This window comes from Dryas octopetala, chromosome 3 (assembly GCF_963921425.1).
Source record: "Dryas octopetala chromosome 3, drDryOcto1.1, whole genome shotgun sequence".
NCBI classification, from domain to species: domain Eukaryota; kingdom Viridiplantae; phylum Streptophyta; class Magnoliopsida; order Rosales; family Rosaceae; genus Dryas; species Dryas octopetala.
Window position 1 is genome coordinate 23,368,398 of NC_141368.1, and position 26,363 is coordinate 23,394,760.

Here is a 26,363-nt window from a genome sequence, read left to right on the forward strand (position 1 = left end):
CCTACCCATTAAGAGGTATATTAGAATTTTCACTCCTTATCCTAATCCTGATAGGCTTAGGCTTTATTCATATATCTTATAAGTTAAGGAATACGATAGCTCACAGACATTATTATCACACTTTATTAGTCAATTAACCGGTAATTTCATATTTGGCCTCAAATATCTAAACCTGAAATTTCTTTATTCGATAAACTAATAGTAATTAATTGAAGCCCATATTTCTTACATTATCCCACTTGGGCGAACACTGATTACATAGCATAGATTTAGAATGATCTGGATTCATATTATATATCTTTAGTAGCCAATGAAACCAAATATGAATAATTCCTTATCAAGATCATGTCAAACACGATCACCGATATTGAACCATAGAGATTTATGCACATTCAGTTGAACACAACCTCCAAGATCACAAATACTAGAACCAATGTTTACATGAATCCCCAACAAAAATATGGAATTCATGTGAAAATATTATCCTTATGTGATTTCTTATCACACTTTATTGGGCAACCGGTAATTTCATATTTGGCCTCAAATATCTAAACCCGAAATTTCTTTATTCAATAAAATAATAGTAATTAATTGAAGCCTATATTTCTTACATTCTCCCACTAGGACGAACATTGATTACATAGCATAGATTTAGAATGATCTGGATTCAGATTAGATATCTTTAGTAGCCAATGAAACCAAATATAAATAATTTCTTATGAAGATCATGTCAAACACGATTACCAATATTGAACCATACAGATTTATGCACATTTAGCTGGACACAACCTCCAAAATCACAAATACTAGAACCAATGTTTACAGGAATCCCCAATAAAAATATGGAATTCATCTAAAAATATTATCCTTATGTCATTTCCTGCAATATTTTCACATATGGTCCTTTCCTTATGGTTTTTACAAACCTTTTTTATGGTTTTTACAAACCTTCTTATGCTTCAAACCTGATGCCCTTATATCTTTAATGAGGAAGATAAACCTTATGGTTTTTCACAAAACCTTATTTCTTTATTGTTTTTAATTACCTTATGACAAAATACCAAATAATTCCGCTAAAATAATCCAATATACTGAATATAGCTGTAGTCTACTAATTGTTATACTAATTAGGGAAAATTTTAGCTAAAGAACTCAAACTATATCTCATGTCTCTATTTAGGACATGACTTTTACTGTTTTTTGTGTCAATTAAGGATCCAGTTTTTTTTTTTTTTGCCTGTTTTTATCTCAAATTTGGCCCAACCTTGGACCCATCAAACCTCCACCAAATTCAGATAACGTATACTTGGTTTAAATCTATGCATCTCCTCTTTAAAACCAAATAAAGATCACTCAAATCAGATATCTACAACTCTAGATAATCGGCCCCTAAGTAAAGTACCTGAAACTGTCCAATCGGACTTTTGGGAAAATATCTGGAAAATAGGACAGTTTCGGGTACCCAAGTTTTGGGCCGATAATCTGGATTTATAGAGGTCCGATTTGGGTGATATTTATATGGTTTTAAAAAAGAGATATGCCCAGTATAATTTTTCTGAATTTGGTGGAGGTTTAATGGGTCCAACGTTGGACCAAAGTTGAGATAAAAACTGAAAAAAATAAGGTCCTTAATTGACACAAAATAAAAATTTCAGTTTTTCAGTTGACACAAAGTAAAATTCATGTCCTGAATAGAGACATGTGGTCTAGTTAGAGTCATTTAGCTACAATTTTCCCTACTAATTATTAGTGGAAAAAAGCCTAATAATTTTTTAAATATCTTTGTGCAATCCTCAGGCCCTCCTCGAATCACATGCAATCAAAGACCCACCCCCTCAGGCCCTCCACGATCTCAATTCTTTTTTTCCTTTTTGAATTGAATCTCTTTAGTTGTAGTTGTCTTAGATTTTTTAAATATGCTTTGTACAGATATGCAATCTTCATCCATGATTTTTAAATAAACGAATCCATTAATAAGAGAAGTGTTAGTTCTGGGTGTGCTAGTAATAGTGATGCACATGATGATTACAAATTCTTCATTATTGTGCTGCAAAGTCCACTTTGTTGTGCTGCATCGCTATTTTTTTATATCTTTAACTTTTTTATTCTTACTTTCATATGCCGACCAAATTAGCATTCTTTATTCCTAATTTTTGTCTTTGTATAGATACACAAACCAGATTAGTAATCTTTGCTATCTTCTTTGGACAACCCCACAAGATGTAAACTTGAACAAGTATGATGGCTTGCAAAATCTAGCAAGCAACTCATTTTCGTATTGCTGTGCTAAAAAACAGCTGTGAAGAAAACAGTTGTGAAGTAAATTCAGTTGTAAAGTAAAGTAGTTGAGTGTTTGGTAAACTATCTTTTCAAAAGTTTTATAGTGCAAGAAACAGTATCAAAGTGTTTGGTAAATGTTAATGTAAAAGTGTTGTGGTTGTGTATAATTATTAAAATGGACATGATTTTAAAAGTGTACTTATTTGTTTGGTAAAAATAAATGTTTTTTTTACTTATTTTTGAAATTTTTGGCTACAAATTTGTATTAGCTTTAATTTTTTCTAAGAATAACATTATTGAATAAGTAGGGAAAACTTTAGCAAAATGACTATAACTATACCTCTATTTTTAGTTGAGGATCCCGTTTTTACTTTGCTTCAATTAAGGACTATTATTTTTCAAGTGTTTCAATCAAGGATATTCCATCAACTTTGTCAAATTTTTCATTAAAAACTGGTTACGTGACTCGCACGTGACCAATTTGTAGGGGCATTTATGTCTTTTTTTGTGCATTTAAAAATAATTATAAAAAACAAAAATAAAATAATTATAAAATATGAAAAAAAAAAGGTGGGAATTGAAACCCAGCCACACCAACCTCACCCCCCAGCCACCACCGACCCACCCTCACTCCCCAGCCACCACTGTCGACTCATCCTCCACCACCGGTGACTCCCCCTCCATCGGCGACTCCCCCCTCCACTGGCCATCCCACTTCCCTATTAGCCCAACCCCGCTCCTTTCCTCTCCCTCTCAGACTCAATTTCTTTCTCAACTCTCTCTGCCTCCATCTCCCACCACCTCCCACCACCTGCAACCTACTAACTCCCTGCAACTTGAGAGTAAGAAACATCTCCCTCCATCTCCCACCATCGCCACCCCCTGCAACAGGCCGACCCGGCCCTCCCCCTTCCCCCACTCAGCCTCGCCCCTCCCCCCACCACCTAGCCCGACCCACTCTCATCTCTCTTTGCCCCTCACCTTTCTCTCTCCCTACCCTTCCCCTTCCCCTTCCCCTAACCCATCCCCGTCACGGCCCTCCACCAAACCCCGGCCCCGTCGCACCCAACCCTGACCCCGCCCCATCCCATCCCTATGTCGCTTTTTTCTCTCTGTCTCTCTCGCTTTCTCTCTCTCCGATTTGGACGGGGAGGGGATGGGCGGGGCTGGGTGGGGGAAGGGGGAGGGTCGGGTCGGCATGTTGCAGGGGGTGGCGGTGATGGGAGATGGAGGGAGATTTTTTTTTTTTTTTACTTTTTAAAATTCATTATTTTTATTTTTTCATAGTTTTTTAGGAGATATTATTTTTTTTTCCTTATAAATTGGTCACGTGACCCTCATGTGATCCATTTTAACATAATTTTTAACGAAAGTGACAGAATATCCTTGATTGAAACACTTGAAAAATAATAGTCCTTAATTGAATCAAAGTGAAAACGAGATCCTCAACTAAAAATAGAGGTATAATAATAGTCCTTTTGCTAAAATTTTCCCAACTAAGTATGCCTATTATTTTTTTAGGTATATTATAATTTTAATCATATAAATAAAATATCATAATTAATGATCACAATATAAAATATAACTAACAATTGACATATTTTTTAATTTAAAATAAACAAATAAAAATTATAGACATTTAAATAGTTATATGAAAAATATAATCAACCATCACATGCATTACATACCAAAATGACTAATATGACAAAACGTAAAATAAAATACTGATAGGAGATGTGATTGTCAAAAATCGATGAGGGTATTCTGGGTAAAATAAAATATTAATTGTTGCTATGATTCACTGCAGTTTTCAAAAGCAGGCAGTGCATTTTTACTTCTTTGTCAAACCCTGGTTTGTTGGCTTTATATTAGATTTTAACTCTGATATTTTATTTTATACCCTAGAAAGGTATGAGGTTAACCTATATCCTATACCCTCAAAAAATAAAAAAATAATGACATATTTCTTTGACAAGGCAATGATCAAAGAACTTTATTTAGACAAAATAAGGGCTATATTTGGAAAGGAAAAAAAAAAGTCATAAGGTTTTTTTTCAAATAAGAAATGTTAGAAGGACTAAACTGTAATTTTCCTTTGATTAATTCCAACATGGTATCCTCAGGGCCCGCTTCTTCATAAGCTCGATCATATATTTGCTTCTTGTAACTGCGGAAGCATAAATCCATGAATTTTTCATTCCAATTGCCATGTAACATTACGAAGGAAAAGACGTTCAGGGTCTCCAAGGAAGAAAGAAAAAAACTCCATTTCAAAGGAGTCACATATATACAGCTGTTGATCAAATAACTGAAAATAAATTTTTTATTTACTTTTCCTTCATTGAAATTAGGCATAAATTCAATTTAGACACATAACTATATATGTCATTTCAACGGGGTCCATGAACTTTAAAATATTTCAAATATACACCCAATTTATTATCTAAATTGAAAAATGAACTTCCGTCCATCGATTTGTTGAGAGATCAGTTAAATGTCAGCTTGGCTTTTGCTGACGGAGATTAATTGGCGATGTGGTGCCAACTCAACATACGTTTCCTACCAAATGAGTGACACATGTCCACCTGACACGGGCCCACACACCCATCACATCTTTTCCGCTCGTCGAACGCTCTTCTGACCATTTAGTCTCTCAAAAACATCACGTTTTTCCCCAAATTCAAATATAAATCCCTCACTTGTGTTTGACGAGTGAGAAAAAAGTGATGAGTTTGTGGGCCCGTGTCAGGGGTTGGATGGACAGGTGTCACTGTGTCGCTCATTTGGCGGGAAAAGTTTGCTGAGATGGCGCCACATCGCCAAGTAATCTCGGTCAGCAAAAGCCAAACTAGCATTTAACTGATCTCTCAACGAATCAATGGACGAAAGTTCATTTTTCAATTTAGATAGTAGATCGGATGTATATTTGAAATATTTTAAAGTTCATGGACCCCGTTGAAATAATATATATAGTTATGTGTCTAAATTGAATTTATGCCTTGAAATTATTAAATGCTAAGCAATAAGTGAATACTGGTCATAGCAAAGTAATTCAATATAACGCAGTGGCAATTCGTTTGTTGGTCAGCATTGAAAGGCCAACAGATCACAGGCACACCACCACATATAACTTCTGTCATAGAGTTCCAACCACAATGTGTCAAAAATGCACCAACAGCAGGATGGCCTAGGACCTTCTCCTGAGCACACCAGCTCACTAGCAATCCTCTATCCTTAGAACGGTTGTAATTGAACTCGGTGTGGACAAAAGTGATATGGAAGCCTCTCGAATGCAAGAGCTTGGAAAATCTCATAACAGGGTTAACATGGCCTTGTGCTGGCCACGGGACCAGAACAGCATGAGGTTTTGTAGCTCTCCTTTCCATTTTGGGGATCCAAGCTCTTGTTTAATCCCTGCCTAATGTGTGGCATCTATATATATATGTATCCCATTTCATTTCAAGTGAATTTGAATGCTGCTCATGGAGATACTACATCAAAGATTTCTTTCTAATTTTATCTAACTATCAACAGGGAGTATAATTTTTTTTATTTTTTATTTTTTGAGTATAGGGGAGAGGGAGTACTATTTTTTAAAAAATAATACAGAATAGACCTATTCCCCTATTAGAGCCTCTACTATAAATAAATGCACTGCACTGATGAGTGATCACACACCAGAACCTCCTGTGGCTTTCCCCCACCAAAACCAATGGACAGTACTCTGGTAGTTTTAGCCTTAGCATGGCTAGCAGCAATGGTCTTTATCTCAAAGAAAATTCGTGAACGAAATCCCAAAAGAAGAATTCCACCTGGTCCAAAACCATGGCCTATTGTTGGAAATTTACACCAGCTCGGTACCCTCCCACATATATCTCTTCACTTTTTAGCCAAAAAGTATGGAGAAATTATGCAGATAAAATATGGTTCCGGCACAGTTGTGGTTGCTTCATCGCCCAAAATGGCAGAAGAATTCCTAAAGACACATGATCATGTGTTTGCCTCTAGGCCTCCTCTGGCTTCTGGCAAATACACTGGTTACAATTACCAAGACATGACATGGGCGCCTTATGGACCACACTGGCGAAAAGCGCGCAAAGTCTACCTAACAGAGCTATTCACTCCCAAAAGGCTTGATTCCTTCGAATATATTCGTGTTGAAGAAAGACATAGATTCCTTTCTGGACTTTACTCTCAGACAGGAAATCCAGTGGTGCTCAAAAACCTTATCAGGCGTTATACTCTCTCCAGCATAAGCAGGGTGGTATTAAGCGACAAGTACTTCAGTGACCATAAAACTGACACTAATTCACTTGTGTCAATAAGTGAGTTTCATGAGATGATAGATGAGTGGATGGTGCTTAATGGTGTACTTAATATTGGCGACTGGATACCGTGGCTGCGTATCTTTGACCTGCAGGGATATGTTAAGCGAATGAAGGCTTTGAATGACAAGTTCGAAGCTTTTCACAACTATGTGCTTGCTGATCACAAGGCCAAGAAGGAATTAGCAGGCAAGAATTTTGTTCCTAAAGACATGGTAGATGTGTTGCTGCAGTTCTCTGAGGAGGATACTGATCCTGAGGCTAAGCTCACCATGGAAGCTGTCAAGGCGTTAGTTCATGTTAGTATTATATTCTTCTTCTTAATTTCAACGTAGTAGTATTTTTTTTAATGGATTTTAAGAAGCAATTTTTCTTTTGTTTTTTCATGTCAAAACCAACCTTTGAAAACAGGGGAGGTCTGTCTACAAACTTAAGTTTAGTTGTCTGTCTAAATCAGATTTATTCATTTTTAAAAATGCTTTTTTTTATTTAAATATATATAGTCCTCGTGTGCATAGGATAAGATTGAATAAGATAAATAGCTAAATTCATGTGTATTCAAGAAAAAACATGAAGGGTGTCTTTTAACTTGAAGTAAAAAGATAAGAAAAAGATGAATTACTTAATCCCACCATTTTTGGGGGAATTGGAAGAGATAAATCTCCCTTTATGATTATTTCATCTTAATACATCTTATTCCTTCAAGTTAGAAAGTTCTTGCTTGAATACACATGAATTTAGCAATTTATCTTGTCCAATCATATCATATACACCAAACGAGACTATAGTATATTCAGTAGGCTTGCTTGTGTTTAACGTCATCAATTAAATTCTAATTAATGATTTCTTGCTGTCCTAAATTATATTATATTAGGACCTAATGCCTGGTGGCACAGACACGTCTGGAGTGACAATGGAATGGGCAATTCATGAACTTCTTAGACACCCCCGAGTCCTTACAAAGTTAAGGGAAGAGCTTGACACAGTAATTGGTCGAGAAAGATGGGTGCAAGAAAATGATTTCCCCCAAATGCCTTACTTAGAAGCTATTATTAAGGAGACATTGAGGTTACATCCACTCTCACCGTTGCTGGCACCACATTTCGCACTTGAGGATTGCAATGTAGCAGGTTATGACATAGCTAAAGGAACAACTGTCCTGATAAATACATGGAGCATAGGGAGGCACTCCGACCACTGGGATGATCCTTATGAATTCAACCCAGAAAGGTTTTTGCAGGGCAGGGAAATCGGTATGACGGGACAGGATTTCACCCTGTTGCCCTTTGGCTCTGGCCGAAGAAGGTGCCCTGGCTACAACCTCGGACTTAGACTTGTTCGAACAACAGTTGCCAATGTGTTCCATGGTTTCAATTGGAAATTTCCTGAGGGTATGAAACCTGAAGATATATGCATGGTGGAACGCTATGGTCTGACTACGTGTCCTCAAGTCCCCGTTACCGTTATCCCGGAACCTCGACTTCCAATCCACCTCTATAAGTGATTGTATTTCCTTTGTTTCGGTCGTCCTGTGTTTCTGTCTGTGGCTTAGAACTTATTATTGTCATGGACTGTACTAATTATGAATAAAATAATTCGTCTTGGAATAAAAAGATTGATGAGTCCTTAGTATGTAATCGATCTTTGCTTGCAGACCAACCAGAGTACAACATGCAGCATGTTTGGTAATGGTTTTTGGAAATCAAACAACCTTTATACCAGTTCACTTTAGCTCCTTTAATTTGGTTCTCATCAGTTCTCTAGCTCCAGCACTTCTGAGTAAACTTGCCATTTAAAACCTTCCACTCAGTCTTATCAGGCTGCTGCTGATTCAACTGAAAATTTCCCAAGCAAACCTCAATCTCTCCATTGATACTTTATTCCTCCTCTTGGGCCATTTCCACTCCCTTTGAACAAACACTTCTGAGATTTTTATATAGAGAGATTGGTGAGGAAAGCACATATAAGAGAGATCATACCTCTTATATAAGGATCCCAAGGGATGCCAATTATCAAACTAGATATATATATGTAGGGATGCCAAAAAGATCCATTTGCCCAAAGGTTGTTAATTAACTTGAGAGGCACAGCCCATATGCGCTTTTGACATTGAGGCCTTGTTCCATTCTTTCACTCTTTTAAGTCCTAATCAACCCTAGCTGATCCTTCTTTGGTAGGCATACATCTGTCCATTTAACTTTAGCTTTAGTGCTGCTAACCAACTCAAGTTGGTTGAGTTTGCCAATCTCTCAGTAAGAGAGGTATCAATTCTTGGGTTCAAGTCCTTAACTTTCCACACGCCTTTAACTTGTAACTTGTACTACTAACAAGATACATTGGATCTCCTTTGGACCAAAAAAACTTTAACTTTAATGCTCCCCAGTCTTTGACCATCCCAAAGAAGATTTCTCATAATTTTCTCAATTTTTGCATTGTATCTCTTTGTATAATATACAGAAAACTTTGAATCAGTTATAATATGCCCCCATAACTTAATGAAGAATTTGTCCAATCTTGGATTCTCTTGGTTATCCTAGAGATATATTTGTTCAGACTTCATTAGGATTTTTTTGATAGCTGTAACTTGTAAGAGCTCCCACATTAAAATAAAACTATTTTAATTTGGTCTTTTTTTTTTTTGGCCGGGTAATTTGGTCATTACTTTTATTGTTTTATAGAACACTATTCTCCCAATATCTGAAAAATAACAAGGACAGATAAAGTTTTTCCATTCACTAAGACATTCTTTATAATTTGATAAATATATAAATTTTTACATTATTTGTACACTTCTTGAGTTTTTTGAGGATTCAAAAATATTTTTGGTTCAATATGTAACAAACTATAATTGAGGAATTATTTTTTTCTTATTGATTGATTCCTCAATATGAGGTATTTATTGATTAATTTGACTTTGCAGCACATTTTTTTCCACTCATTTATTGATTCTTCTGGTGCTTGTAAATATGCAGTCTTTTCTGGCTAGTTTGGTTACATCTGGACTTTAACATCTACCTTAAGATTAATCACAAAAGCAGCCTTTGAGAATTCTAAAGATGGTCTTCGAAAGGGATCTTATATGTGAATATATGCTAATCATTTTATTGCTTTCAAGGATTTTATAGAATTTGTAATCATTTTTCTCTTGTGATGCATAATGACTTTAGATGTAACCTGATTGTATTTTTGAGTTTAAGTTGTATCCTTGTGAGGCATAGGACTGAATCTTAATCATAAAAGATATAACCAATCCAATAATGATCACATTCGATCAGATATAGTTGATAAGAAAGTACAATGAATAGTGAATAGAGACCAAAATCCATAACAATGATCAAAGAGAAAATTAAATAGCAAATGTCCCTTTCTATTAAATGGATCATTAATAATAAATGTCCCAATTAGCCTAGTAAGCACACATGTCCCTTTCTATTCCGTGTGGGGTGTTGGAGATAAATGGACCACTGTGTTTGCAAGCAGATCTAGCAGGTGTTGATTTATATGTTTGGGCCCATCTTTTTTATAGTGCCCGAACACTATTATTAATTTAATTATTATAGGACAACAAATAAATCACGATTATTTGTCTTTGCTTGGCATCCTAATCACGATTATTTGTCTTTGCTTGGCATCCTAATCACGATTCACCACACACAATATCCTAAGACTGTGAGCCCCATTTGTCATTCTCACACAATTTGGGTGCTGTCCCGTTGCGGGACCGAAGCAAAAACCAATAATTGGATGTCATCCCCTCTTTTGATGCACTGTTTGTTGTCCTTTTTTGGCCCTTTACTAGATTGTTTAATCCACACGTTTTCCTTTTTAAGATAGAGCTCAAATTTACTAGATCGTCTAACTCACAAGATTTTTTTTTTTTTAGATAAAGCTAAAAACTTTTGTGATTCTGTCCCAACCACGTGCTGCTGTGTCCCAAATTATTATTACATGCCCCATGCTTTATGTTAATTAATTCTGATATTTGTCTTCTGATTATTGTGCATTTGTGCTGTAAAGTCCACAACGTTGTGTTGGAACATGATTTTCAAATATCTTTCACTATTTTATTTTTACTTTGATATGCCAACTAAATTAGTATTCTTTACTCCTAATTTTTGTCTTTGTATAGATATACAAACCAGATTAGTTTTGCTATCTTCTTTGGACAACCCCACAAGCTATAAACTTGAACAACAAAAGCTAGCAAGCAACTCATTTTCAATGAGTGCTTCAGCTGTGTACCCTTCATAGGAATAAATTAATCAATTTAATCACAAAAGCTTAGAAGTAAAATATGAGACCTTTTCAAAAGCACTTATTAGTTTATTAAGCATAAATGAGTAGTAATTGTATCGTACATATGTTTACATTAAAGTTCTCCCTGAGATAATATGCATTGTAAAATACTCTAGGTAAATAGTAAAACTATAAACTTAATATAGAAAATCTATTATAAAAACAATCCATAAACCCAAGATTTTAAACCTTATGATTTTCACAATAAACTTAATGCAGAAAATTAAATAAGCGATACATACATGGTTCCATAAGAGTAACTTTAAGAGAAGCAAGATAAATTCCTTGAACAATATAAACCTGAGTTTGGCTTGTGTTGGGTGTTGTGAGAGCAGATACCAACAACCTATGGATAGATAACCTTATGATAAAACCCTACCCATTAAGAGGTATATTAGAATTTTCACTCCTTATCCTAATCCTGATAGGCTTAGGCTTTATTCATATTTCTTATAAGTTAAGGAATACCATAGCTCACAGACTTTATTATCACACTTTATTGGGCAACCGGTAATTTCATATTTGGCCTCAAATATCTAAACTCGAAATTTCTTTGTTCAATAAAATAATAGTAATTAATTGAAGCCCATATTTTTTACATTCTCTCACTTGGGCGAACATTGATTATATAGCATAGATTTAGAATGATTTGGATTCATATTAGATATCTTTAGTAGCCAATGAAACCAAATATGAATAATTCCTTATCAAGATCATGTCAAACACGATCACCAATATTGAACCATAGAGATTTATGCACATTCAGTTGGACACAACCTCCAAGATCACAAATACTAGAACCAATGTTTACACAAATCCCCAACAAAAATATGGAATTCATGTGAAAATATTATCCTTATGTGATTTCTTATCACACTTTATTGGGCAAACGGTAATTTCATATTGGCCTCAAATATCTAAACCCGAAATTTCTTTATATCAATAAAATAATAGTAATTAATTGAAGCCCATATTTCTTACATTCTCCCACTTGGACGAACATTGATTACATAACATAGATTTAGAATGATCTGGATTCATATTAGATATCTTTAGTAGCCAATGAAACCAAATATAAATAATTCCTTATCAAGATCATGTCAAACATGATTACCAATATTGAACCATAGAGATTTATGCACAAATACTAGAACCAATGTTTACACGAATCCCCAAGAAAAATATGGAATTCATGTGAAAATATTATCCTTATGTGATTTCTTGCAATATTTTCACATATGGTCCTTTCCTTATGGTTTTTACAAACCTTTTTTATGGTTTTTACAAACTTTTTATGCTTCAAACCTGAAACCCTTATATCTTTAATGAAGAAGATAAACCTTATGGTTTTTCACAAAACCTTATTTCTTTATTGTCTTTAATTACCTTATGACAAAATACCAAATAATTCAGCTAAAATAATCCAATATACTGAATATAGTTGTAGTCTACTAATTGTTATACTAATTAGGGAAAATTTTAGCTAAAGAACTCAAACTAATTCCATGTCTCTATTCAGGACATGAATTTCACTGTTTTTGTGTAAATTAAGGACCCAGTTTTTTTTTTTTTTTTTCATTTTTTATCTTAACTTTGGCCCGACATTAGACCCATCAAACCTCCACCAAATTCAGAAAATTTATACTGGGTTTAAATCTATGCATCTCTTCTTTCAAAACCAAATAAAGATCACTTAAATCAAATATCTACAAATCTAGATAATCGGTCCCTAAATAGAGTGCCCGAAACTATCCAATTGGACTTCTGAAAAAATATCTAAAAAATTGGACAGTTTCAGGTACCCAAATTTTGGGCTGATAATCTGGAGTTGTAGAGGTCCGATTTGAGTTATATTTATATGGTTGTAAATAGGAGATGCATATCTTTAAACCCAGTATAATTTTTCTGAATTTGGTGAAGGTTTAATGGATCCAACGTTGGACCAAAGTTGAGATAAAAACTGAAAAAAAAAAAAAAATAAGGTTCTTAATTGACACAAAATGAAAATTTTAGTCCTCAGTTGACACAAAGTAAAATTCATGTCCTGAATAGAGACATGTGGTATAGTTAGAGTCATTTAGCTACAATTTTTCGTACTAATTATTAGTGGAAAAAAGCCTAATAAATTTTTAAATATCTTTGTGCAATCCTCAGGGCCACCTCGAATCACATGCAATCAAAGACCCACCCCCTCAGGCCCTCCACGATCTCAATTCTTTTTTTTTTTCTTTTTGAATTGAATCTCCTTAGTTGTGGTTGTCTTAGATTTTTTAAATATGCTTTGTACAAATATGCAATCTTCATCCATGATTTTTAAATAAACGAATCCATTATTAAGAGAAGTGTTAGTTCTAGGTGTGTGATGAGTGTGCATTTTGCATCACTTTATGATACTAATTCCTTAACCTAGAGTGTTAGAACTCGATATTTTGCGTTTCTTGTCTCGTTTTTGTGTTTTCAGGTCAAATGAAGCAGAAATGAGAAAAAGAAGCAAATGGAGCCATTTTGGGACATTTCCTGGTCAAACCAGGAAAACCAGTGAAATCCTGGTCAAACCAGGAAAAGTGCAGAAATCCTAGTCGAATGAGGATTCCTAGTCACACTAGGAAACATCAAGTCCAGAACCATTATTGCGGAGCCAGAAATGTGAAATCCTGATTCGAACAGGAAATCCTAGTTGAACTAGGAAACCTGACCCAACTAGGGAAAGGAGTCCTAATGACACTAGGAGACCCCAGGGGCAATATGGTCATTACGAGAAGTCGAAATGGATAAGGAATCTCTCATTTTCAAGGAATCCTAGTCGCACCAGGAAATGTTGGTCAAGGTTCCAGAAGCTTCCAGAAGGTGGTGGACATCCATGGAAATGAATGGAGGGAAGAAATGAATTTGAATGCAAATGGAAATGAGGGGCAAAATGGGAAGTCAAAAGTGGAGGGCCCATGGGCCCTAGGGATGCCGAACCAAGATGGGCCATGCATGCACATGCATGGGCCCAAACCCTAGCAGCCCAATGGCCATGCGTGAGGAACAAGATGGCAGCCCATGCATGCGCATGCATGCCATGCAAACCCTAGCAGCCAAGGAGCCCATGCACAAGCCCAAGATGCAAGCCCAAGGTGGAAGCCCATGGAGTGAAACCCTAGCCCATCTTGTGCAAGCCACTTCAGCCCATCACATGTGAGCCCAAATCACATCAAGGTCCAAGACCAGTAGCCCATGCGCAAGGGAGGGGGGCCTAGCTGACTTGCATGCGCCACTTAAGCCCAAGAGGACCAAGCCTTGCCGCAAGCCCATTGCACCCTAACCCTAGCTGATGCCGGAAGCAACAAGGAGAAGAAACCCTAGCAGCCGCATGTTTCCTTCTCCTTGCCTCTCAAGGAATGCACCTCTATAAATATATCATATACCTCAGACCTCAAGGGAACACTTTCTCATCTCCTACACTTCAGCCGAAATCACTCTTGCCTCTTGTTAGTTTAATTTTCAGTTTTAGGTTTTTATTTTCAGAAGTTAGAGAAGGTGAGAGAGGGCCGAATTCAGAGGGTTTTAGAGAGAGAAAGGTGCGTGACAAGTGAGAGAGAGAAGGACCAGCCTGCTGCCGCAAGCCCTAGCTCACCTTGCCGTGAGTTCCTCCTGCTTGCTAGGTGCCTCCTTCTTCCTCTCTCCTTGCCGCAGCCACCCTAGTGTTTGCACCTCTGATTTTGTTTCTTTTTCCTTCTAGTTTTCTATTTTATTGTTGGTTTATGCTACTGAAATTAATTAGTTTATGATTCTGAATTTATTTAGTGCACGGTTCTGATTTCTTTTAGTTTATGCAATTTAATTTAGTTGTTTAGTTTATGCTTTTAGTTTTGCGTTTCTGATTTTAATTGTTAATCATGAATTGGGACTTTGTTTATTGTTTCTGTTTTGTTTTATTTAATTTAAATATGTAGGTTAGTTATTCTATCTTGCATGTTAGTTGTAGGTCGATTAATGGATTTGCATGTTCTAACAAATCGTTTATCCGTCTCTTGGTCTGTTAGTTTGATGTTTGCATGTATTAAATTTCCACTATCTATTAGAACCCGTCACTAGTTGTTTGCATCCTTTGACTGGCCACCTTAGGGTAATTGCATCTAGTTTATTTGTTAGGTTTAGCTGTGAAATAGTCAAAGACACTAAACCACAAGTAACAAGGGAATAAGGGATTATTCTTGGTAGTGGGGTTGGGCGACCTCTATAAGGAAATAGTCAAAGCTTATATGTTGTGCATGTTTGACGTTCTCATAAAACTTAATGACTCCTGCATGGGTAACAGCTGCCTTAGCTTGAACTAGGGAACATGTAGGTTAACTGGCTAAGGAAGGCCCAAGAAGCTCTTAGTTTATGCATTAGGAGAACAATTGTGAGAAAGTAACTAGCTAAACTTTTTTAGCAGTCAAACTTTAATATGTTGTGTTCAAATTAACTGTCATTAGCCTTGGATGGTTATTGCATGCTTATCTGATTTGAAACCGAAAACTTAACATTGCAAGATAGAATAAAGGGTGTGTGCGTGTGGTGATGTGTGCGTGTGTTCCATCTTCCAAAACCCCCCATTTAGTTATTCTAGTGATTAATTGCATTGATTTATTGTATATTAACCATTCCATGTGGGATCGACCTCGTGCTTGTACGCTTTGCTACTAATGCGATTCGTGCACTTGCAAGTAAACTTAGAATGAGATAATTGTTTATTTTGTTCTAAGAAAACATATCAACAGTGTGCTAGTAATAATGATGCACATGATGATTACAAATTCTTCATTATTGTGCTTCAAAGTCCACTTTGTTGTGCTGCATCATTATTTTTATATATCTTTAACTTTTTTATTTTTACTTTGATATGCCGACCAAATTAGCATTCTTTATTCCTGATTTTTGTCTTTGTATAGATACACAAACCAGATTAGTAATCTTTACTATCTTCTTTGGACAACCCAACAAGCTGTAAACTTGAACAAGTGTGATGACTTACAAAAGCTAGCAAGCAACTCATTTTGGTATTGCTGTGCGGAAAAACAGCTGTGAAGTAAAACAATTGTGAAGTAAATTCAGCTGTAAAGTAAAGTAGTTGAGTGTTTGATAAACTATGTTTTCAAAAGTTCTGTAGTGCAAAAAACAGTATCAAAGTATTTGGTAAATGTTAATGTAAAAGTGTTGTGGCTATGTATAATTACTAAAATGGATATGATGCTAAAAGTGTACTTATTTGTTTGGTAAAAATAAACGTTTTTTTTACTTATTTTTGAAATTTTTGGCTACAAATTTGTATTAGCTTTCATTTTTCTAAGAATAACATTATTGAATAAGTAAGGACAATTTTAGCAAAAAGACTATAATTATACCTCTTTTTTAGTTGAGGATCCCGTTTTCATTTTGCTTTAATTGAGAACTATTATTTTTCAAGTGTTTCAATCAAGGATATTCCGTCAACTTTGTCAAATTTTCCATTAAAAACTGGTCACGTGACTCGCACGTGATCAATTTGCAGGGGCATTTATGTCTTTTTTGTGCATTTAAAAATAATTATAAAAAACAAAACTAAAATAATTATAAAATATGAAAAAAAAAAAAAAAAGGTGTGAATTGAAACTTAGCCACACCAACCTCACCCCCCAGCCACCACCGACCCACCCTCACTCCCCAGCCACCACTATCGACTCATCCTCCACTGGCCATCCCTTTTCCCTATCAGCCCAGCCCTGATCCTTTCCTCTCCCTCTCAACTCTCTCAGCCTCCTTCTCCCACCACCTCCCACCACCTGCAACCTGCCGACTCCCTGCAACTTGAGAGTAAAAAACATCTCCCTCCATATCCCACCACCACCACCCCTTGCAACAGGCTGACCCGACCTGACCCTTCCCCCACCCAGCCTGACCCTTTCTCATCCCTCTTTGCCCCTCTCCTTTCTCTCTCCCTTCCCTTCCCCTTCCCTCAACCCATCCCCGTCACGCCCCCCCACCCAACCTCGACCCCGTCGCACCCAGCCCCGATCCCGCCCCATCCTTATGTCGCCTCTATCTCTCACTTTCTTTTTTTTTTCTCTCTCTCTCTCTTTTTCTCTCTGTCTCTCTCGCTTTCTCTCTTTGTCTCTCTCGCTTTCTCTCTCTCCGATTTGGACGAGGCCGGGCTAGGTGGTGGGAGAGGGACGAGGATGTGAGAGGGAAGAGGAAGGGCCAGAGCTGGGTGGGGGAAGGGCGAGGTCCGGGTGGGCATTTTGCAGGGGATGGAGGGAGATTTTTTTATTATTTTAAATTCATTATTTTTTTTAAATATTTTTTTAGGAGATATTACTTTTTTTTCCTTATAAATTGGTCGCGTGACCTTCATGTGATTAATTTTAACAGAATTTTTAATGAAAATGACAGAATATCCTTGATTGAAACACTTGAAAAATAATAGTTCTTAATTGAAGCAAAATGAAAACGAGATCCTCAACTGAAAATAGGGGTATAGTAATTGTCCTTTTACTAAAATTTTCCCAAATAAGTATGCCTATTATTTTTTTAGGTATATTATAATTTTAATCATATAAATAAAATATCATAATTAATGATCACAATATAAAATATAACTAACAATGAACATATTTTTTAATTTAAAATAAACAAATAAAAATTATAGACATTTAAATAGTTATATGAAAAATATAATCGACCATCACATGCATTACATACCAAAATGACTAATATAACAAAACGTAAAATAAAATAGGAATAGGAGATGTGATTTTCAAAAATCAATGAGGGTATTATGAGTAAAACAAAATATTAATTGTTGCTGTGATTCACTGCATTTTTCAAAAGCAGGTAGAAACCTGCTTTCTGTTTTTGCTGTGGAGAGTTGAGAATTGTGGGAGAAAAACAGTTTTTAATTCTTTTTACCAAACACCAAAACTACTGTAAGTAATTGAAAATTGTCATATACAGTAGTTTTTGGATCCTTTACCGCAATCCCAATCGGGGGCCTAAATCCTAATCCACCCTCCTGCTTTGGTAGGCATACATCTGTCCATTTAACTTTAGTTTTAGTGCTGCTAACCAACTCAACTTGGTTGAGTTTGCCACTCTCTTAGTAAGAGATGTATGAAGTCTTAAGATTAATAACAAAAGCAGCTTTTGAAAATTCTACAAATGGTCTTCAAAAGGAAGTTAATATGTGAATATATGCTAATCATTTTATTACTTTCAAAGATTTTATAAATTTGTAATCATTTTTTATTGTGATGCATAATGCCTTTAGATATAACGTGATTGTGTTTTTGAATTTAGGTTGTATCCTTGTGAGGTATAGGTTTGAATCTTAATCACGATTACAGTGCCCGATGGGATGACACACAATATCCTAAGATGAGCCAAGATGAGCAAATGAGCCAAGATGGAGCTTGTCTTTGCATGGCATCCGAATCACGATTAGGATGACACACAATATCCTAAGACTGTGGGCCCCACTTGGCATTCTCACACAATTTGGGTGCTGTCCCGTTGCGGGACCGAAGCAAAAACCAATTATTGGAGGTCATCCCCTCTTTTGATGCACTGTTTGTTGTCCGTTTTTGGCCCTTTACTAGATTGTTTAATCCACACGTTTTCCTTTTTAAGATAGAGCTCAAATTTACTAGATTGTCTAATCCCCGAGATCTCTTATTTAAGATAGAGCTCAAATCTTATGTGATTCTTCGGTCCCAACCACATGCTGCTGTGTCCCAAATTATTATTACATGCCCCCATGCTTTATGTTAATTAATTTTGATATTTGTCTTCTGATTATTGTGCATTTGTGCTACAAAGTCTACTTCAACATGATTTTCAAATATCTTGCACTTTTTTATTCTCCAAAATATCTAGCACTTCGTTGTGCTACGGGATCAATAATCTTCATCCATCATAATTTTTTAAATATCTTTGTGAAATTCTCAGGCGCTCCACGAATCACATGCAATCAAAGACCCGCTCCCTCAGGCCCTCCACGACCTCAATTTTTTGACCTTTTTGAATTGAATCTCCTTAGTTGTGATTGTCTTAGATTTTTTAAATATGCTTTGTACAGATATGCAATCTTTATCTATGATTTTTAAATTAATAAACGAATCCATTAATAAGAGAAGTGTTAGTTCTGGCTATGCTAGTAATAGTGTTGCACATGTTGATTAAAAATTCTTCATTATTGTGCTGCAAAGTTCACTTCGTTGTGCTGCAACATGATTTTCAAATATCTTGCACTTTTTTATTTTCCAAAATATCTAGCACGTCGTTGTGCTGTAGGATCAATAATCTTCATCCATAATAATTTTTTAAATATCTTTGTGCAATTCTCAGGCGCTCCACGAATCACATGCAATCAAAGACTCACTCCCTCAGGCCCTACATGACCTCAATTTTTTCACCTTTTTGAATTGAATCTCCTTAGTTGTGATTGTCTTAGATTTTTTAAATATGCTTTGTACAAATATGCAATCTTTATCCATGATTTTAAATTAATAAACGAATCCATTAATAAGAGAAGTGTTAGTTTTGGGTATGCTAGTAATAGTGCTGCACATGTTGATTAAAAATTCTTCGTTATTGTGCTGCAAAGTCCACTTCGTTGTGCTGCAACATGATTTTCAAATATCTTTCACTTTTTTTATTTTTACTTTGATTTGTCGACCAAATTAGCTTTACTCCTGATTTTTGTCTTTGTATAGATACGCAAATCAGATTAGTAATCTTTGCTATCTTCTTTGGACAACCCCACAAATTGTAAACTTGAACAAGTGTGATGGCTTACAAAAGCTAGCAAGCAACTCATTTTCAATGAGTGTTTTAGCTGTTTACCCTCCATAGGAACAGATTAATCAATTCAATCACATAAGTTTATAAGTAAAATATGAGTCCTTTTCAAAAGCACTTATTTTTTCTATGATTTTCCTTATTTTTTTTTCTCAACTTTGTCTTAACATTTGACCTATTAAATCACGACCAAATTGAGCAAACTTATACTCATTTTAAAGCTATGCATCACCTCTTTGCAACCATACAAAGATTACTCAACATGAACGGTTAAAACTCCAAATAATCAGTCCCAAATTAGGGTACTCGAAAACTGTCAACTTCCCCAAAAATTTCCAGATTTTGAAACTTTCGTCCAACTTCAATTCTAACACTCCAAAACAGTTTTTATGACTAATAAGTGATGAAATATTACTTGTACTTCAATTAAAATCGAAGAAAACACAACCAAATGGATTGAAAATCATAAACCCCTAAATTGAAATTTACTCTCTACACCCCAACCGAATTCTCCTTCACTTCTCCTCTAATTTCTATGGTGCTTGTGCTCCTAAAAACATCTCTAACAATTATATAAACCTCACCAAAACCAGAAATGATCACCAAAATCAAAGTTTAAGAAAAACAGAGAGTATATGAAAAACTTTTACCTTCCTCTTATCTTTGTTCTTTCTCTTTGTTCTTTCTCCTCTCTCTCTGTCTCTATTCTTCTTCCTCTCTCTTTCTTCTCTTCTCTTTTCTCTCGGGTTGGCTGGGTTTTGCTGGGTTTCTTGATTTGGTGTTCTAATTAACCTTGGTTTAAAACAATCCCAGCCTTATAACACCACCGCCACTCATACAAACACACACCTCACTTCCACTGCCCAGCCCCCTAAAACAACCAATCAAAAGTTTACTCCAAAACAAACTAAAGAAGTGTAGAAGCTTGCTGAACTTCTACACAAGCAAGAAAACATTTTTTAAAATATACATATAATATAAATATAAAGAAAATGTAAATATATATAAAAATTAAACATCAATATAAGCAAATATAAATAAAAGTATAGTAAATGTTAATAAACAAACTTACACTTGCATTAGTCAAATTCCGAACAAAATAGTAGTACTAATGGGACAGGGACAAGGGACAAAATACAGTAAAAAAATCATGGAAACCCATTAACTGTATATCCACCATCTACAGAGATAGTTTGTCCAGTTATATATGAAGCAGCAGGGAAACAAAGGAATGCCACTAGTGCTGAAACTTCACTAGGCTCTCCTGCACGGCGCATTGGAGCTCGAGCAATAAAGCCTTCTACTAGTTCTTTTCCTTCAGATCTCTGCAAGAAAAAGATAATAATTTATGATACGTACACAGACTAATTAAAAATTATCTACAAAGAAGAGAAGCAGAGCGAAGAGTTTTACAGCGTTGGCTTGGACCATTGGGGTATTGATGACCCATGGTGTGACTGCATTAACACGGATATTGTCTTTAGCCCACTCACATGCCAAGTTCTTTGTTATTTGATTAATTGCACCTAATTCAAAAAGATGATCGAAAAACTTAGAATTAGTCCACATTAATTTCCATGCTACGTACAGCAGGATAATGTACTCATTATTGTATGGATTAATTAATTACCTTTGGTTGCCGAATACAGGGAATGTAAAGAGGTTGCTATAAGCCCACATACAGAAGATATAAAGACAACGTTTCCATTTCCTGATGCCTTCAAGAAAGGGTATGCAATTTGAGACAAGTGGAAACAAGCCTCAAAATTGGTACTCATTAGCATCGAGTAATCTTCCGCTGTGAATTCTATAGCTTCTTTCAGTATACATATACCAGCATTGTTCACCTTAATTCACAGAAAACATTATTTTCGATCCGGCCGTAATTTAAGCAACAAATCAAAAACAAAAACAAATTGGAGATGGATCAAATCAAACATTGCCACTTTTTAAATTTTGTACATGTACATGCAGTTTTATACTAACCAAGATATTGATCTTTCCATTGAAATAACCTGCAACAGTCTCCATCAACTTCTCACGCTGGGGTCTTGAAGATACGTCACACACAGACCCTGCTACTTGAAATCCCTTGCTCTTCCATTGCTCCAAACATTCATCAAGCTCGTCTTGTTTGCGTGAACATGTATAGACCACTGCTCCAAACCTTGCAAGTTCTTCAACAATAGCATGCCTAATAGTAATGGAGGATGGGAAAATTTACAAACAGTTAATGGAGCATATACATATAATCACAAGAATAAATCATCGATCCAGGATGAAGCTAGATGCATATATTACCCAATGCCTCGAGTACCACCAGTGACGAGCGCAGTCATACCCTTGAGAGACCACCTCATTCCATCTCCAACTCCTATCTCTGTTTGTGCCATACTGATTGACGTTTAGCAGCTGCAGGGCTAATGCATATAGCTAATGAGTTGCACAAATTAATCAACCAACTCTTTATAGTTTCCCCAGACCCCAAAAACAATTTTACATCCATATATATATATAATAATAAATTATATATATGTCAAATATCTCCACATTCCAATTTCATTCCCATTTCATTTCAAGTGAATTTCAACAATTATTTATTTATTTATTTTCATTTTCATCCGCATTTGAATTCATTTCCATTTCATTTCAAATTTCCATCTAATTTCAACTACCAATTACTAGGACCAATACCATCATATCATCATTGACATCAAACCAATATTGCATCGTCTATTTCCGACATGCAAACATCCTTCGTAGGACAAATTATTGGGTGTATCCAATACACCAGTATGTGGTGTAGCCAATTCAACATGTAAAATATTATTGGACGGTATATTTATATTAGTAGGGTATAATATTAAAAATATTCACTCATATTATGACACATTGTATTGGTTACACCACGTGGCGGTGTATCGGTTACACAGAATAATTTCTCGGTAAAATAGTCACAAAGGGTAACAAGTCAATTTGGAGACGGACCACATCAAAGATTTGAAATAGCAATTATCCGGGTTAAAAAGCCAATCATTTGGGCTTAAAAGATTGCGAACCGAACTCTCCAAAATATATAGCTAGCTTTTCTTGATGTGTCAAGTATAAATATATGAACTAGTTAAAAATTGAGGAAAAGTGTTTTCTGTGTGTATTTATTCATTGGTAAACATGTCATTTTTATAAGAGTTCAGATCATCTGTCCCCATTTTAAATGTACCCCTCTATCCCCTAACTAATATTTTGACATCTGTCCCATTACTTAACAGCACAACTTAACCGTGTTAATTATTAAATACAATTACTTAACAGCAAGGCGTCCTATCCTCTTCTCTTCTTTGTTGCTGGACTGGACATATGTGAAATGTACAATATACCCCAGTTATTTCTTTCATCTTTCTTTTTGAAACCAACCCACTCTCCTCGATCTATATCCTGAGCCCCGCTTTGGTTATCCCACACTCCCACCATCAGCCATATTTTCTGTTGGCTTAGGATGGGGTGCACTGGGGTGTCTTTCGGACGGATCGAATTGGAAATAAGGTGTTTCAATTCCAATTTAAAAAATTTCGGAATGAAATTTTTATTCCAATTTCCATTCTAAAAAATCGGAATTTCAACATCTCATTCCAATTTGAAATTTTCGGATTTCTCGAAATTTTTAGATTTTTTCGGAATATCACATTTTCGGAACTTTCAGATAAAAATACGAAATTTTCGAATAAAAAATCAGAATTTTCACATTTTCTTATTTTTTTAATATTTTTAAGATCATATTCGGATTTTTTTGTGTGTGAATAGTGATGAAATTAATTTCCCCGTCTTCGATCTCCCCTTCCCCCTATTGGAAACAAAACAAATTAGTAATCACAAGTACAAAAATGTAGGTGTTTTTGTTAGAATTTATGTTACTATGATACACATATATTTATAATATACATATGTTTATAATTAGTCATATGTTTTTAATATACATGTATATGTATGTTTGAAACAAATAACAAATTATTGAAATATATAGTAAAAAACTAAATAAATGATAAAATATATAAAATAAATAAATTGACATTATTTCTGAAATATCGAATCAGAATGTCTTAGGATAAATAAAAAAAGCAGACTTGCAGCTTCTGCCTTAAGATTAATGACAAAAGCAGCTTTTGAAAATTCGACAAATGGTCTTCAAAAGGAAGATAGTATGTGAATATATGCTAATCATTTTATTACTTTCAAAGATTTAATAGAATTTGTAATCATTTTTTATTGTGATGGATAATGACTTTAGATATAACTTGATTGTGTTTTTGAATTTAGGTTGTATTCTTATGAGGCATAGGACTGAATCTTCATAGAAGCTATAACCAATCTAATAATGATCACGTTGGATCAGATATAGTTGATAAATGGACCAGAAACCAAGGAGATAAATGGACCATATATTGTGTTTGCAAGCAGATCTAGCAGGTGTTTCTTTTTACGGAGGAGAAAGTTTTGGTAGCAAAATGTTTGGGCCCATCTTTTTGATAGTGCCTAAACACTATTATTAATTTATTATTTATAGGACAACAAATGAGTCAAGATGGAGCTTGTCTTTGCATGGCATCCGAATCACGATTAGGATGGCACACAATATCCTAAGACTGTGGGCCCCACTTGTCAGTCTCACACAATTTGGGTGCTGTCCAGTTGCGGGACCAAAGCAAAAACCAATTATTGGAGGTCATCCCCTCTTTTGATGCACTGTTTGTTGTCCGTTTTGGGCCCTTTACTAGATTGTCTAACCCACAAGATTTCCCTTTTAAGATAGAGCTCAAATTTACTAGATTGTCTAATCCACAAGATCTCTTTTATAAGATAAAGCTCAAATCTTCTGTTAGTCTGTCCCAACCACGTGCTGTGTCCCAAATTATTATTACTTGCCCCCATGCTTTATTTTAATTAATTCTTATATTTGTCTTTTGATTATTGTGCATTTGTGCTGGAAAGTCCACTTTATTTTTGACTTTTATACCTTATCTTTGATTATTGTGCTTTTGCCTCCATTTTTAAATATCTTTCACTTTTCTACTTTTACTTTAATATGTGAACAAGGGTTTAAATTTCGATTTTGAGGGGATCCGAAATTTTAACACTGATTCGACAAAATTTCGAAATGTTTCGGTGAAATATTCGAAATTTTGCTGAAATTTCAGGCGAAATTTCGAATACCCTAACAACCAAATTTTTTGAATTTCAAAGAAATTTCGTCGAAATTTCGCTCACTTACCCAATAACCCAGCTAACCAACTTACCTCACCTGCACAGTCGAGGAAGAAAGAAGGGGTGGCAGAGGGGAGATCGAGGGAGAAAGAAGGGGTGGCAGGGGGGAGATCGAGGGAGAAAGAAGGGGTGGCGGCAGGGTAGTGGCAAAGGGGAGATCGAGGGAGAAAGAGGTGATGGCAGGGGGCAACAGGGGGGCGACGGCAGGGGGGACGGTAGGGGGGAGAGAGAGAGATCAGAGAGAGAGAGAGGGGATGAAGAAAAAGAAAAAACAATGGAGCTGCTGAACTGGAGACTCGGGGGGAGAAGAAAGGAAAGGAAAGGAAGGAAAGAAAAAGAAGAAAAAAAAAAGAAAAAAAAAAGAAAAAAAGAAAAAAAAAAGGAAAAAAAAAAGAGAAAAAAATTAAAAGATTTAGAATTGATTAGGGTTTGGGGTCTTTGGGCAATTGTAAAGAAAAAAATGGTTTGGAGTTTCGTTTGACCGTTTTGGAGTTTCGTTTAGTTGTTTTTAAACCCTAAACTAGTAAACTATAATATATTTCTATATAAAAATTAATTTAAAATACCCTAAAGGGCCTAAACCCTAATATCATATACCATATCCTAAACAATATAGAATATAAATTATAAAATACATAGGGTTTAGTGTACAGATTATCGAGTATAAATAATATACTAATTTTATTTAACAGTATTTGTCTCCAGCGTGCATTATATTCATCTTATATCACATAAAACCTACTATATAATTTGGTTTCTTCAATGTTTTTTATCAATTTAGTAGATAATATGTTAAATAAACCTATGATGAAGTTTCATTCAAAATTTCCGTATTTTGATAGCAATTTTCGTCATTTCTGTCTAATTTTTGTCGAAATTTAAAAATCTTCGAAATTTCCGTCGAAATTTCCATTGAAATTTCCTCGAAACCCGAAATTTTATTCCTTGTATGTGAACTAAATTGGTATTCTTTATTTTTGATTTTTGTCTTTTTATAAATATGCAAACTAAATTAGTAATCTTTACTATTTTCTTTGAACAACCTCACAAATTGTAAACTTGAACAAGTGTGATGACTTACAAAAGCTAGCAAGCAATTCATTTTCAATGTGTGCTTCAACTGTTTATCATCCATAGGAACAGATTAATCCATTCAATCACAAAAGCTTAGAAGTAAAATATGAGATTTTTTCAAAAGTGCTTATTAGTTTATTAAGCATTAATGAGTAGTAATTGTGTCATATATATGTTTACATTAAAGTTCTCTATGAGATAATATGCATCATAAATACTTTAGGTAAATGGTACAATTATAAACTTAATATAGAAAATCTATTATAAAAACAATCCATAAACCCAAGATCCATAAAACTATAATCTTTAGTAGCCAATGAAACTAAATAT

General features: G+C 35.1%; 2 protein-coding genes and 1 pseudogene across 2 annotated transcripts; 1 reads left to right on the top strand and 2 right to left on the bottom strand.

The window, feature by feature from the left end:
- Positions 1-5,288: 5,288 nt before the first annotated feature.
- LOC147291883 (UDP-glycosyltransferase 84A3-like) lies at positions 5,289-5,666 on the bottom strand. Its single transcript, XM_086236053.1, has one exon. It carries the CDS (start codon positions 5,664-5,666, stop codon positions 5,289-5,291), a length of 378 nt encoding a protein of 125 aa, XP_086092179.1.
- A 272-nt stretch (positions 5,667-5,938) lies between these two features.
- On the top strand, positions 5,939-8,109 carry LOC147291884 (flavonoid 3'-monooxygenase pseudogene; annotated as a pseudogene).
- Positions 8,110-20,840: 12,731 nt separating this feature from the next.
- On the bottom strand, positions 20,841-22,093 carry LOC147291885 (tropinone reductase homolog). Its single transcript, XM_086234652.1, has 5 exons — positions 22,002-22,093; positions 21,687-21,894; positions 21,331-21,547; positions 21,114-21,226; positions 20,841-21,025 (listed from the first exon to the last, which is right to left on the bottom strand). The coding sequence occupies exons 1-5, from the start codon at positions 22,091-22,093 to the stop codon at positions 20,849-20,851; spliced, it is 807 nt and encodes a 268-aa protein (XP_086090778.1). The 3' UTR covers positions 20,841-20,848.
- Positions 22,094-26,363: the final 4,270 nt, after the last annotated feature.